Raw genomic sequence first — 15763 nt, 5'->3', positions numbered from 1 at the left:
AGAAGTGAAGGAGAACGTAGTGAGAAGTTTTATGATTTGTTTTGTTATCTGAAAACCACAGTAGGTCCTATCTCAATGAACTCAGCAGAACCACTTGTGGACTGAGGGGCATTTCAACTTCCAGTGTGATGTTCAAATCTCCTCTGTTCTGGCAGCTGAAGATTTCTTCTTTTAACTACAGAAATCAGGAGTTTATTGGAAGATGTTTAGAAAACACTGGTACTTAAGTACCAGGCAATTGTGCCACTCTTCTGCATCCCTGCAGACCACTTGCACTAATTCCTTTTTTTTAAGGTTCTATGACCTCTAGAATTGCAGTTCTCAGAAGTAATCTGCTCAATTCAAATATCCTCCAAGCTTAGGTCTGAGTGCCAAAAGTCGTACAGAGAATAAACAACTTTATTTTATAACAGAATTACAGAAAGCAAAATATCACTTAATACAACTTTAAGCTACTATAAATCTAATTTGGCATTTTAACTATACACAGCGTCAACAGCAAAAAAAACCCCAAACAACCCCCCAGCAAGAACAAATTAAAAATAAACCCCAATATAATTAACAGGTTTTTCCCATGGCAGTCTCAACTGATGGTAACTCTCGTACTACTTTATGAGTGGAGTTCATTTTACATCTTTTATTCAGTAGCCTAAAAACCTGCATTAACCATTAGAGGAAGCATGTGAAATATATACCTTCTCTGTAACAGAAATGTCAGTTCTAACATGGAGACACAGTGAGGTTTAATAGCAAGCGAGCATTCTACACATGTATCCAAATAATGAAAGTACTGAAATTGGGACACAGTAAGAAAAAAAAGCACTACGGTTTTAAGCTGCCTAGATCATCTCTTGTTGGAAAAAGAGAAAGATATTTTGTTCTTCCTTCTTTCCTTATCTGGAATGCTGCAGACAGCAAAAAGTCTGCAAAAAGTTGAGCATTGGCACCAAAGTGCAAAAAGAACACAGTGCTCAGTCAGAAGAAATCTGTCTGCAACTCCTTCTCCTCTACAGACTGCCACACCATCTCTGCTCCGCAGAGAGAACCTTGGAAAAGAAAGAGTTACAGAGATACCAGTATAAAATTTATCCAAAGAAATATATTTTTTCAAATTTTAGCAAATGTTTTATTTTTATAAAAAACTTCATTATGTGATATCATATATTTACCTGAATAATCTGAAAAAAATTCTGTAAATTACTCCAGTAAGAGATTTCACATGAAATATCTGAAAAAAACTATATCTAAATTAGTAAAGACCCTCCTTCCTGCACAATTACCACCTGCTCCAGTGAACAATGATTTCCAGACTTTTTTTGTTCACTTTCATATAATTAAGAATCAGTTTCAAAAATACAAGTATTTGTGCAAAAGAAGATAATACCCTCTAGAACTTCATTTAAGAAAACCCAAAACTCTAAGATTGTTAAGAAGTGGTTATAAAAATAAACAAGAAAGACTGTAAGGGAATATAGACCAAAAATGTTAAAATGGAGTTTGGTATTGGCATTTAAGTTGTGAACATCTGGTCATTGTTGCTAGTCCTGGTGGATTCAGTGGAGTCATGATGACTTGGAATGACTACAGTTCTTCGTGGTCAGTGACATTTTTATTTCTGGAAGAAAAAAAAAAATATATGGAAGGTTACATAAGCATTTGTAACAGATACTATGTCAGTGTCACATCAGAGTCAGAAAGTAATTTTCTCTATGCAGGGTTCTTTAGGTTTTTTTACAAAGGAAGGTTATTTCATTTTAAAAAATGTTGCATTGCCTAAAACTCCCTTCAGTCATTAGGCATACAGTACCACACTTTGTCAAAGTACTCACTTTATAGCTTTTTTTCCCTTCCAATATTCTCATGTTATTTTAATTGCAGGCCCTTGCAGTTTACTGAAAATTTTAATCCACAACTCAGCACATAAATAAAAAAGGAAGGTATTTGTTCAATTCAGTAATCCTTCAGAATCAGAATCCTTTATTAGAGAAAACAAGTCTACACCAAGAATACTGCTGTAGTCATCAAAGCTTTCATCTCCTCAGAAACAAGTATGCAAAATTCATTGCATGACTCCATTGCCTTAGCACAGGAGAGAAAAGGCTCTTGACAGATACTCAAGGCACTTCAGGTGGCTTTCTTTTGTTCAGATGACTAAATTTTTTCCTTAAATTTTAACTGAAAGGCATCATCAGCCAAACAAGTCTCCAGGTCTGACACAAAAGTAGCATGGAGAAATGTCCTCCTTTATTCTCTCACAAGCATCGAAGACCAGGAACCTGTAAAGCAACTGACAAACTCAGACATGAACAACTGACACACTCCAATCCTTTGCAAATAAGCATTCCACAATGTGTATGTTTCTCTAAAATGCAAAAAAAAACCCCAAAAAACCCTCAGACAATGGAAGGAATTCTTTGAATGTTTTTTCCCTAAATAAAATTTTTACAAAGTAGTTAATTTTTGATGAAGGAATAGAATCAACTTTGCAGCTGGTCACCAATGTAGAAACGTAGTGCAAACCTGCCAAAATTTTTTTTTTCCTCCCATACACCAGTTGCCTCTGAAAAGATGTCATTACTTCTATGGGATATATTGTGTTGAACACTGATTCAGGATTAAGGTAGCATAAAGAACCTGACACATTCTACACACATATAAGAGAAGAGGCAATCCCTGCTTCCAAGACCTTTAAATTCACACTGATTAATAATGAATTCAAAATATGATGGTAGCACATAGAATAGTAAAACCCTGCAAATCCAAACCATCTGTTCTGCTGTCTCAGTGTATCTTTATACCTTAGTTCCTATGATGGAAGTGCTGAAAATATGCAAGGGGTGGTTTGAGAGTGCATGTTGAATGTTGCTGTGTACCAATGGACCAGTGAAACCACCCAAAGCACAGGCATTCTCCTTACTGCAAACAGCTCTCACAAAACTGATGTGCATTTTTCCAAGCCTTCTAGAACATTTATGTGATGTGGACACTCATCAACACCCCCCTATCTCACAGTTCAGTACAGTTCCCTGTCTTCCCCTGTGCTTTTAAACCAAAACTGGTGCATAAATGTTATATTCATTTTCAGTGAAAATGGCTAAGCAACGAAGCCATGAAACAAACCCAACCGAATGCTGAAATACAGGTACAATGAAAAACCAGACATTTGTGCAGTGTTCCTTATTTTTGGTGCTTTTCCCCAACTGTCCCTCATAAGCAAACCCACCTCTAGTGTTATTTTTGGTTTCCAGCATTATCTAATGTGAAAATAATTTTTAACAGTATTAATGCTACAACATGAATATCCAGGTGAGTGCTCATCTAGCACTTCCTAATGTGATTCATGTTTTCTCCTGGTTTGTACATTTATACACAACAAAAATATTAATTTCTTTTTCAAACACAGAATAATCTGACCAAATCTGAAGAAATTTTCTGGAGGCAGCCCAAACTCAGTTCTACTGTGTTTTACATCCTGAAAAATTATGCGAATTTACATGCTGAAAAGCTCAGAGAAAAACCAGGCAGAAAATATTGTATGAACACACATGACCAAAACAAACACCGCAGTTCTAGCACAATCTGTACAAGGTCAGGAAGGGAATTGGAACCACCTTGACAAAGATGGATAAACTTCCTGTCTGCAGACAGAGGGCAGGCCATCCTACTCTCATGCTCGTATTCTCCACGGCACTCAACATTGCTGCTCTATGCAGTACTGCACACAGCAGGAGTTCAGGACAAACTCTCAGGAGGGTTATGTGTACAGTAATGAGACCCAACAACTCTGCCAGCAGATGTAAAAAAGTCTTGCCCCAACACCCCACCACAGGCAGTCTCTTAACTGACCATATCCATGTCAACTTCTGGCAATGGATATTAGTCCTCCCCTTCCTCAGCCACACACAGGTACCCTCACTACTACACAGTTGTTAAGAAAAGAGACACTTGTAGGTAGATTAAATAAACTAAAGCTTTAGTCTATGTCTTTCAGCTGAAAATATGCATCTGTGATCAGACTAGCTCAGGAAGAATCCAATTCCTTGATAACAGTCATGGTCCATGGAACAGCATTCAATAGATGCACTTCATAGACTCTCAACTGATACTTGAATTTTTTCTCTTCTGGATCCCAGAAGTGGTACTCAACAGTTAAATCTACAGCTTTTAGGAAATTCAGGCACAGCAATAAAATTGATCTTTTTAACACAACAGATTATCAGGCTTATGTGGAAAACACCCTCCCCTCTAGTAGCTTACACCAAATTTGGAATCAAGTCAGTATCTCATTTTTCATATATTCTGGCCCTTCAGGGCTGTGCTCAAGTCTGCTAAAGCCACAGGCTGAAATGTATAATGGCTAGTTTCCTTGGGTAAAGAATTTTGTTCCATACTAGGGGAATGCTTGCCTCCACAGGACATAGAAGTCTCCCGTCCATGGGGCCACAACCACCGTTGTATAAAATACTGAACCAGGGAAATAAGAATCATGACTACTCCCATTTCTTTAAAACGTATAAAATGTATTTCTTTTACCTTGTTTGAACCTACATCAACATTGATCAAAGTGCATATTAAAAGCTCGAAGTTGTACTAAAACAATTTTCCTTCTTGAGATGTTCCAGTAACACTGCTGCTCTTCTAGCTAGATACAGAGGCTGGTCAGTAAAAAATCAGAGGTCTCCTAGTGAAGATTTAAACCACTGGTTTTTACATTTCTTTATAAATCTCTCCCACTGATATACCCATTTATCCATTAACAAAACCTTCTTCTTGGATCTGAAGCTACCATTTACAAAACCATCAGTTTTGAAAAAACCCGAAGCTTGAGTTTCATACCAAGAGCATGACAAGCACAGGAAATCTGAAGCTTTACACCCCCAAATAGTTACAGAGCTTTAAGACATTAATCTATAATGAGTGCAAGGGCAGATTTATTGAGTGTTCATCCTGCTCCTTCTATTGAATACATGAAGGAGAACCATACTGTGTTTTTTTCCTTTTTTTTCCTCAGCCTAGGAAGGAGAGTCTAATAAATGACTCCAAGCAGCTTTTTCAACTGATAAAGGGCTTTAAAACTTGAGCTTCCAATACATGTACCTTATTGACTGGGAAAATGATAAAAGGCTAAAAATTTCAGTGTGTTTAGGATTAAGGATTAGCTGACTAAACTGAAACGTCAAGTGTGTCCTTTCGCTACTGAAAACTACACAGTCTTCCCACTAAACAAGCAAGATGTTAGGGAACTATAATTGTGCAGGTAAACAGAGAAGTGTGACACATCCCTCATATTTTGCAGAAATAGCCCAAACCCACTTCAATATAAACTATAACAACTTGATCAGACATTGTAGAAAATGCTGTGTGAGTACTGTGACAAAGCTGGGAGACATTTGCAACTGAAATTAATGTCAGATTAGACCTAAGATAAAAATTCCTATACTAATAGTTTTCCATTAGCACTGTGTGAGTACTGTGACAAAACTGGGAGACATATATAGGAACATTTGCAACTGAAATTAATGTCAGATTAGACCTAAGATAAAAATTCCTATACTAATAGTTTTCCATTAGCATCTGTTTCAACTCAACCTTCTCAGAATCCCTATCTTAAAGGTGTCCATATTTTTCAGCTGAAAAAACATGAATGCAACAGCAAACTGATGCCATGTTTTCCTGTGTTAATTACCTCCATAAGCTTACCTGAAGTATTTGCTTGAGGGCATTTTTGATTTTAGTCTTCATCTTCCTCAGCAAGTTCAGTTTCTTTGTGCACCACCACTCTCGTCACAGACATGTCAGGGTGCTGTTCTTTGGCTTCTTTGATTGCCTGTGCCAGGGCCTGCAAACATATTTGAAATATGGAACTTAACAAAACCAAGAAGGCATTCATGTGGGGCCAGAGAATGGGAGAGTGTCTTTGGAGAATTTGGTTATAATTTTTCAGAACCGTAAATTCCTGAACTTGAGATCAAAGATAAAAAAATGAACCAAACCAATTCCCAAAACACAAAACCCAAACGAAAGAAAAAAAAACCAAACACCCCAATCAACCATCCCCACCCCCCCCTACCCCAACCACCACTATGTTAAAAATTTACCAAGATTTCCAGGAAGTAACAAGTAACCATAAAGTTTTAAGATAAGTTTCTAGCTCATCTTAGGTAAAAAAAAAAAAAGTATTTCTAGATCCCAGAACTTTGTGAACTTTTGTGAAGGATCTAACAAATACGCCTTAAGAAGAGTTTAAGATAGTACAGAAAAACAAGAGAGCCCTTCAGTTTCCTGAACAAAACAGAAAGATACTTTGGAACGTATACTACGTGTGGTACTGAAACCCTGGATTAAGATCATAATAAATTTCTCAGCATAAGAATCCCATTTTTCTCCGTGTACTAGTTTAAGAGAAATTTCTCTAGCTTAATTCAGGGAAGTGTAAATGCAAGTATCATTCAGTTGCTTATAATCCCTCCCCATTTTAAGAAATTTTATTATTTAAGAGATGTACCAATATAGCCAGTTGGATCAGATAACCATCAAAAGTCCCTTACAACTGAAATGTAATATTTTATTCTACATCATAGTAAACCATATAAGAGCACACTCTGAATCATCACAGGTGAAATAGCACCTGGAGCCTTCTCTTTCTTGCCCACATCTTAGTACACATCTTATTTCAGTGAGCTGTATTACTGCTGGAACCTAACACAAGAAAAAAAAAACAAACAGAAGACATGGGAAGAAATTCAGAAGCAACTAAATACAACTAAACATCTCCCCGCCACAAAATACTAGAAGGAGCAATAAAAAATAATGCAACAAAAAGGTTTATCATAATTTAGAAAAGTGACTATTTCCTGAGCTACCTACAGGTATTGAGAGAAGATATAACTAACTCTGAAGAGAGACTGAAAACACCAGCACCCTATTATGTGACACTGAATTTGAAATCCTATTAAGGGAATATGTACAGGACACATGATGTGCATTGGTACAATACTGACATTTGATGTTTGTTAGCAATCAAACCATAAACCCATAAACAATGAAAAAACCCTAAGACGCTAAGCAAGTAATAAAAACATTCCTATTCTGAAAATTCACACTGAAATATTGTTTTCTTGTTGAAAACTGTATTAATGATATAGGGAGCTAATAGACAAAATAAAAAACATGCAGCATTTAGTTTGGGCATTTAAGTAGCTCCACATTCACTTAAGAAAATGTGATAGATCTTTCTTAAAACTTTTAAAAGCTGCTCACTGCTGTTTTAAACAGTGATTAAAATTGTATTTTGTATTTCCTTTTTTATAATTTCACTTTTTACTTCATTATTCACTTATCCCAAATTAAAGAAGGGCTTTGAAAATTGTCTGGTATACTAAAGCTATTTTGTGACCTTTCCAGACATTTGAAGTGCACTGAATGTGTGTCAAGGCAAACAAGATCCATCCATGCCTGATGCTAAGCAGCCCTGTCATTTAATTATGAATTTCAAGAAGAGATTCAACTTGCCAAAAGACACTTCCTGGACACATATCAAAACATGAAAATAAATGCCTCGAAAACTCTTGATATATTACAATTCATAAGTTAAACTGAACCCTATTATGCTGATTTGTGAAGCCTTCACAAAATTAGAAATGTACTCACTGCAAGGTAGGTTTTTCCATTTGTATTAACCAATGACTGTTGATTGCCTTTGTTACTCTAGTTTCTTAGATGAAAAAAACACCTGTGTAATCATCACTACAAAGACTAGATAATTGAGCTTTCTCAATTATTCTTCTGTGTAGTGCTCAAATTCAGCCTTAGTAATTTGGCACATAGAAGTGATCTTAACCTTAGTTACTAAGATATTGTAAAATACTACTTTAGTACTGATGGAGATAAAAGGTACATACAATTACAGCAGATCAACAATTACTTTTTTTACACATAATTCTACAAATATTGGCCAAAACCTAATTTTTAAATTCAAGCAGTTAATGTTCTAATGTATTTCAAAGCTTTCAATCAAAATGAGCACTGCACTCAGATGTTGTTGAAACAATGCAGTAGAGACTCCCATCTATCCAGATCAGTGTATCAAAATAAGATTATTTCAGTAATGCTTTTCCTCCCAGTACAAAAGCTGCACTAAATAAACTGGGTGTCTTCCAAAAAGAGTAATCCCTCTAAAAATAGCAAAAACCACATTCACATGATCTATGATGCAAATTTACAAATGCTGGTTTTCTTTCACATATATTCAAAAGGCTTCTTAACAGCAAAACACAACTGCTTAATAACTATGCCACAATAAATAGTCTCAGGTTCTTTCTATATTGTTTTATTCAATTTTTCTACCTTTTTCTTACTTCAGATTTCTGAAACATCATATAGATCTCACCAGAGTACAAACCCCACATTTTAAGTGTTAAGTTTGTATACTCACCTCATCATGGTCAATATCTGCATCTCCAGTAATGACAATGCGCTTCTCAATTCTTGTTTCTGATACTCCACCTTTTACCATCTACAGATGTCAGAAAAAGAGAAAAATAAAAAAACCCAACAGAATAAATCCCTGTAGTTATTCCATATTTCCACAAAGCACAGCCTTCTGCTGCACTGAAGCAAATAGATTTCTGCATCTGAGTTGCATCAGTAGTAAATGTGTTCAGTGCTAAATCATCCTCTCCTTTTTCAGCTATGCAGTTGGTCACCTTCTAGCAATTGTTAAACTTGATAAAAATCAAGCAATAGAGAATTACTCCTGTTGCTAGAGCCCATCTTTGGTAAACTGTAATTTCAGTTTTGTCTGCCATATAAATCTGGCAACATGGAAATTCCAAGAGTCTTTTATTTCAACCCATCTATCATGGGCCTCTCCAAAGTCTTATCATAGTCTCCACTAAATACAAAGATAATCTGATTTTCAGTTTTGTCATTCAAGGACCTTTATCAGATATTTTCAACATATTTCACACTGCTGAACAGTTTTGTGCTTTTTTTCTTCACTTCTTATTCTAATGATTAAAACACTTCAGCTTATAAAAAATTCTCAGAAAATAACATTATTTCCCATTTAAATCAGTCTGAGTATGAGGAAAGAATAAACTACTACTTAAATACACTGACCAGGTAAGAGCCAAGATGACTCCATTAGGAACACCATAAGAATATTAAAACTATTTTGGAAGGTCCCTTTATCAGTAATGAACAGTTTGCAATGTAAAATAAAAAGTCAGCTTAGAAAATTCAAATAATATTGTTACTAACTGTTTATCATCAATTAAAAAAACACAAGGTTCTGCGGCATCATGGTAATTCCAGTAATTTTTCAGTAGAAGACAAGACTGAAACCATTTTCTTTAATTGCTTCCAAGAAGCAACACTATTTGACATCTGGACTTGACAAGAAAATGTACACTTCCAGTCAAAACTGTGATTCAGTTAATTGAATAAAGATTTTTTCCTAAAATGATGGTGCCTTAATGATTCCAAAAAGGAGCAGGAGTCTGAAAAGGATCTGCTGACTAGTCTTTATAACATTTTTAACATATATATTTTTAATTCTGAGCTTACTTTATTTCATGTGACTCACTTTCCAACATTATTCTTCCACTATCATTTTGTGCATATAACTTTCAATCTTCAGAATATTTCAATCTTTAGAAAATATATCCAGTGAGCAGTGAATTATTACTCAATTCTGTCATGTTGTAAAAAATCCTGAATTCACACTTTGTTTCCCTCTTCCATTTTTCTTTACCCTAAACAATGCTTTCTATAATTTTCTTCGAAAAAGATGCTAGGAGTTCAAAGAGGAGTTGAAAACTGTGTTGTTTAGACATGCCGAAAATCTGAGAAATATTTACATAAATTAGCTGTAACAACAATCATCATCATGCTTTGGTAGTTTTGACACGCTCTGGCATGAAACATCACACGTTTCATGTTTTCCATGAAACAGATGTGATGTCCTGTTCACACTGAGTTTTCCTTTCCTTTTCAAGCATGGAATGCAGAGGAAATAATTCAGCATCCAAACACGCTTGCCAAGTTGTGTAACAGAATGATCTGTTTTTAAATATACCCTAAACCTAGAAGCAAGAGGACGAAAGTCTGGGAAACATTGTTTCAGTTCATCATGTTTTCATTAACAGGTCTCCCGTGGACCTCAGACAACTTAGTCACACTAGCAAAGATTCTGTAGGATATCAGTGGGTGAGGACAGGACTGAACCTGTAAAAATTTAGTTACATACTCATTTGTGAAATACTGAAATAAGGCCTATATGAACTACTGAAAAACCACGTGTCATATTTTTCCCCCCTCCCATGTCCTATTCCCAGATATTCCTGCTTATTTATTAGGACTTCTGTCTTCAAAATCTGCACAGAAAGATTTAATTCTCACACATGCCTGGAATGAATCCCTTCCATTTCAAGTTAGTTTTCCTCAATAAATTAGCAGATGTAAAAGAAACTTCATGTAAAATTGTGTTTTGAGGGTCTGGTGTCTTTTTTGATTAAGAAAGACATGAAATATAATTTACCTTTGTGATGTGTGTAGTTGTGGTAGTAGAAATAGACTCTGATGTAATTGTCTGTGCACTCACCAGCACACCAGTATCACCAACAGCATTGCCATCAAGCTATAAGAAAATAAAGGTATTATTGTATATTGGCATTTAAAAAACTTTGTTTTCACAGGAGAAAAGCCTAGTTTTCTTGCCAAACACATTCTTTAATTCAGCTAGAACTGAAATCTAAACAGAAGCCAGGCAAGTTTACAGAGTCAGGTAAGGCTATTATTATGGTCCATTCCTGTGGAGAATTCATGCTCACAGTTACATGTTCCTTTCAGGAGAAATGAGATATTTTAATCAAGTTTCAAAACTGGATTAAAGTGAGTTATACTTTTGCAGTCAGAAACTAAGTCTTTATATAACAAAAGAAAATTAAAACTTAAGTAATATGGTTTTGTAACACTTCACTTACCTAATTCATAGCCAAAGTATAATCTTATCTGCTAGGAAAAAGGTATATGCTTTTGAAAAGCATTTTTTGACATTATCTATGTTGATCCACATAACTGTAATAAAAACAAGATTGCAAACAAACCCGCCACCGTACCTGTGAAGATTCATACGTGATAGTTTTAGTTTCTGTTTGAACAATTGGAATTTCCTTAGTGGAGATTTCAGTTCTCTGCGTGGCATCTGAAATGGTTACCATCTCTGTTTTCACTACTGGAGGCTGTGATGCAAGAAATAAACAATCAATTCAAAAGACAGAAGAAGTTTTGTAAAATGGCCCAAGAAAACACAACCAAAAGCTCAAGAAAAGCATAACAGTAAGATAAGTATTTGACTGACTTCCCATACAAAAAGCATGCAATAAATAAGCAAAATAAAATGAAGATTAATACATCAGCCCTCTAGGATATCCATAACATTGTAGGAAAATTTAATCTCCTAATAATATTGTCAAAGTTCAGTGTTTCAGTTAACAGTACATACCAAAGAGCAATTGCTAAAACAAAGCTGCAACATGTGTACTGAAAATGTGTAAAAGCATGACTATGAAAAAAGAAAAATCTTCATTTGCATAAAGAAATTGACAGCTAGATCAGACAGATAAACTTTGTATTAGAACTAATCTGGGAAAACACCTATCACTTGTCAGTCTGCAAATCAGGACTAGAAATTCCATAAAGATTTAACTTTCTAATATGTATTATACTTCTGGAAAAGAAAAGCTTTTGCAAACTGGTTTTTAAGCAGTCTAAATTTATATCTAAATCAATGGCTTCTTTTGGCAAACATTCTAAAAAGCTACTTCAACAATTCAGAGTAAACTAGTGGTGTTCTCTGCAATATCACAAAAAAAGCAATTAACCTGGGGTCTGTAAGCTAGTGAACTCATTACTTATCTTATTGGAGCAGATTTTCATTAGATTTAAGAACTAAAGCCTTTTGATATTTCCTTATCTAATAAGAAAATTTCTTATATATTTTCTTAGCTTCTGTCTTATATTGATTTTGAATACACATAGGGTAAAATCCCAGGAAAAAGCCCCAAATTCCTTTTCACGCTTGCACACACAGCAGCACTTCTTCCCCTTTCTCCAAACTATCTATGCTTTTAGGAAGTGTGGGAACTTGCAAATTTTAAAAGTCTGATAAACTAATTCTTTCACATCATTAATCAGAACAGCTGTGTATGCAAAAGACAACAAAAGAAAGAATATGAGTTATTTCAATTAAAAAAGTGAAGAAAAAAAATTTGCCACCATTACAAGAACAAGCAGGTAGAGAACTACAAAAACTCACCAAACTGGTAAAAAACTCAGCAGAAGATCATGACAAATTTACTAAGACATACATGCCTGCCTTTCATTTTTTCCCTTTCTGCTTCTTTATCACTTGCCCAGTAATGAACTCTTCAGCCTTGTGTGGCTTAAAACAACTGGCTGTGACAGGAACTCATGCGTGCTCCCTAAGTACCTACTGCACTAGAAGACTTCACAGAAACATAGTGATACGAGCCTCACCACTTAACAGTGCAGTGCTCTCACCTCTGCAATTTCTAGCCATACATATTCTGACCTACAAATCCATAATGCTTTATTGAAGGAGGGAAAAAAGGCAAGAAAAGTAGTAAGTGAGTACGGGGAAAAAGGAACAAAAATTTCTGATAGGTGCCTTCTGATTTCAATTTGCAATAGTTTTCCAATCACAATTACATGTCATGGACTTGTCAAAAACAGTTGACAGACAAGACAAGACTTAAAACACTGGAAACATGCAAATAGTAAATACACATTATGTATGTGCATATAAAATACGGAGGAGTTAAAAAAAAAAGAGATCTCAGTCTTCGGAAGGTTTGCCTTTACTGGTGATTTTCACTCAGTTCTAGCAAAAAGTCAGAAACCATAACTGAGGGAGACAGAATTTCACTGCTCATCAATGGTTTCCCCTTCCAAATGATCTGAATCTTGTTGGATGCCAGAAGACGTGGAGGAATAGGAGAAGAAGAAAGGCAGGTATATTTTCACCCCAAGAAATAGCTCTGCTTAATCTAGTTGTCATACTGTTCTACCATTTACCTCAGAACAACAAATTAATTGTGGTGCAACATCAATGTCAACATGAGACACATCTCCATTGAGTTTCAGCTGTTCCTCCTCTTTTTCTTCACCTACATCTTGCTTAATTTGCTCTGACAAATTCTTCTCTTCTGTAGCTACAGTAATTGTATTTTCCTGGACCAAATCTTCAGCTGTAACTTGTGTGTGCTCAACTGGTACATTTATTTTACTGCCTTCTGGTATGGCTTCCACATGCTGCGTGTTTTCTTCATGTTCTTTCCTTTTCATGTCTTCCTCTTCTTCCTGTTCTTCCCTGATGACTTCCTCAATTGCCCTATGATGTGGATGGTATTCTCCCACTTCTTCATCCTCACTCTCACTACTACTGCTGCTGCTGCTACTATCTGATGGCAATGATGAAGAGTCCTTTTTTGACACATGCTCCACCTTACATGTCTCCCCAGCATCAGTGGCAACTTGCATTTTCCCTTTGTTGGTTTCGTCTACGACTAGTGTTTCTTCTATCCCAAACTCTGCCTGCTTCTTCTCCTCCACTATGTCCAGAGTCTCATGTGAACTCTGCACAAAAAACATGGATGAGGATAAACAAAAGAAGAGTATATGAATAAATTAAAATGATGAAAATAACATTAGCTGATAGCTGGTTCATGTCATGTGGAAGACAAAAGATGATTGTGATGGTTAACTGAAAAAAGAAGGAAGGAAAGAATGAAGATGGATCGGAAGAGTTAGAGCCAAATTTAGTCATGGAAAAAATCTGCAGAACCTTATCAGCATCGCTGACTCCAGTACAAGGCCCTTCTGCTCTGGAAGCATGTCTCTGTGAAACAAAAAGCAATCAGAGGACAAAAATCAATGCATAATCCTTTTCAACAGTGCGACATCCTCCAAGCAAGCTTTTAAGAATATATACGCAAGATACTAGAGAGATACTACATATTCACTGCAAGATGCTAGTTGCTTTACACTTCATCTAAAAATTCAATCAAAAGTAGGTAAGAATTATAGAATTTATTATTGATGTAAGAATTGAATTATGAAAGCCTGAAAATGAAAAGCATGAATGTACTAGCCAGTGATGCTACCAAGGCAGTTATTTATCTCAGTGAAATCAAGAATTAAGAATAAATAATATTAAACAAAAGTAAACAGAAAAAAGATGCTCTACTACCAGTTTGCCATAATTTAAAAAAACAGTAAAAAGGCATTATTGCAGGGTTTTATTAGTTTTTTGTCTTTGGTCTGTTATTTTATGCAACTTAATAGACAATGAGAGGAAGACTGCTTAGGGTAGTGTGTTGTCAGAATAGCAATATATGATTACAAAAGAAGGTCCTATAGGAATGCAGTTTGGAGCCAAAAGGATGCTATTAAAGCAGCTTTACTAGTATTTGTTCCATAACAAACTAATGACAGCTATCTGAAAGCCTGCAGTAAATGATGTATTAAGGTGTCAGGTTTTTTTTTAATCGAACATACATTTAGTGAAGAGTCTGCAGCAAAATTAAGAGCCCAAATGAAAAGAATACAAAAATCAACACACCATCTGTGACTTAATCCTAGCTTTTATTGCTGTTTACCCAGCGCAGCACCTACGGAGCGTTAGCCTAGCCAAGCACTGATTCCTCCCTGCTTCTGGCGTGCTGCAGATGCAGAGTTACGCTGTGAGCAGGCACGCCGCTCTGAGGCAGGCCGGGACGTACGGGAGCAGCCCGGACCTGTCCCTGTCCGTGTCCCTGTCCTTGTCCCTGTGGGATCCCGTCCCCGGCGGGCCCCGGCCCGCGCCCGAGCAGCACCTGCGGCCGCGGCGCGGCGGCGCCCGTCTGCTCCCCCGCAGCGCCCTCTGCTGGGCCCGGGCTGGCGGCGGCGAAGGGCCCGCTGGTGCCGGCGCCGAAGCGCTCCTTACTAAACAAAATGGAGGTTATCTCCTCTTCCAGGCTCTAGACGGGTCAGAGAAGCGAAAGGAAAGAATTAGACAGCGGCGAACGGAGCGGCAGCCACCTACAGTGGGAGAGGATGGGCAAGAGAGAGACGTGACAAAGGCAGCGGCTCGGCAGGAGCAGGGGGCGCGGACAGGGGGACAACACACCGTGCAAACGGAACACATCGACATTTACACATCGACATTCACACGGACCTCCCAAACAGCACAGTTTACTTAGCTGCTAACTCCGTGTTTACTACTGGGATTTTTTTTCCCCTTTTAAAATCCATTTGTGATACCGTCTAAAGCCCAGCTGGATCAGAGCTCTAGGGCTGTCAGACATACTTGCTTAGAATACATACCCACAGCGCTGAAATGTTAAAATATTTCTTACTTCTTTATAATAAATTATATATATATATTTAAATATTTAAATATGCTAAGCAAATTAATGTTGATCAAAAATCTGTTTTCAAAAAGCCTTTCCCATTTCAGTGGGAAAACTTGTATTTTTCAAACATACATGAAAGGTGACACACTGCTTTAAAGCATATGTTCATAATCTGGTCTATTTTCTGTAGGGCTATAAATCTGTATGGTTAAGCAGACTTTGAAAGTTCACATGGGTGCATGACTGAAAAGGCTACAATTCTTTACTCCAGATTTCATCCCACAAGCTCTGGTAAGAAGTTAGAAGTGAAAGTGGTTAAAATAAAAAGCCAACAACGTACAAATATA

General features: G+C 36.5%; 1 protein-coding gene across 16 annotated transcripts in view; it reads right to left on the bottom strand.

Annotated features, from left to right (window-relative positions):
• Window positions 1-381: 381 nt before the first annotated feature.
• The window catches only part of EPB41L2 (erythrocyte membrane protein band 4.1 like 2), a 111462-nt gene continuing 96080 nt past the window's right edge, over window positions 382-15763 (bottom strand). For 6 of the 16 annotated variants that reach the window (XM_039707793.1, XM_039707799.1, XM_039707788.1 and 3 more), the window contains 8 exons: window positions 14898-15041; window positions 13868-13921; window positions 13099-13659; window positions 11121-11243; window positions 10541-10639; window positions 8435-8515; window positions 5701-5839; window positions 382-1615 (listed from right to left, as the gene is read on the bottom strand). In XM_039707793.1, coding sequence (XP_039563727.1) covers window positions 5732-5839; window positions 8435-8515; window positions 10541-10639; window positions 11121-11243; window positions 13099-13659; window positions 13868-13921; window positions 14898-15041 — 1170 coding nt within the window. In that variant the 3' untranslated portion in view covers window positions 382-1615; window positions 5701-5731. The remainder of the gene's footprint in view (window positions 1616-5700; window positions 5840-8434; window positions 8516-10540; window positions 10640-11120; window positions 11244-13098; window positions 13660-13867; window positions 13922-14897; window positions 15042-15763) is intronic. The other 10 variants (XM_039707789.1, XM_039707790.1, XM_039707796.1 and 7 more) reach the window with 5 other exon arrangements.

Source organism: Passer montanus, unplaced genomic scaffold (genome assembly GCF_014805655.1).
Source record: "Passer montanus isolate IOZ18808 unplaced genomic scaffold, ASM1480565v1 scaffold2, whole genome shotgun sequence".
Taxonomy (NCBI): domain Eukaryota; kingdom Metazoa; phylum Chordata; class Aves; order Passeriformes; family Passeridae; genus Passer; species Passer montanus.
The sequence above is the reverse complement of the archived record's forward strand: the minus strand, read 5'-3'. Positions and strand labels throughout refer to the sequence as shown.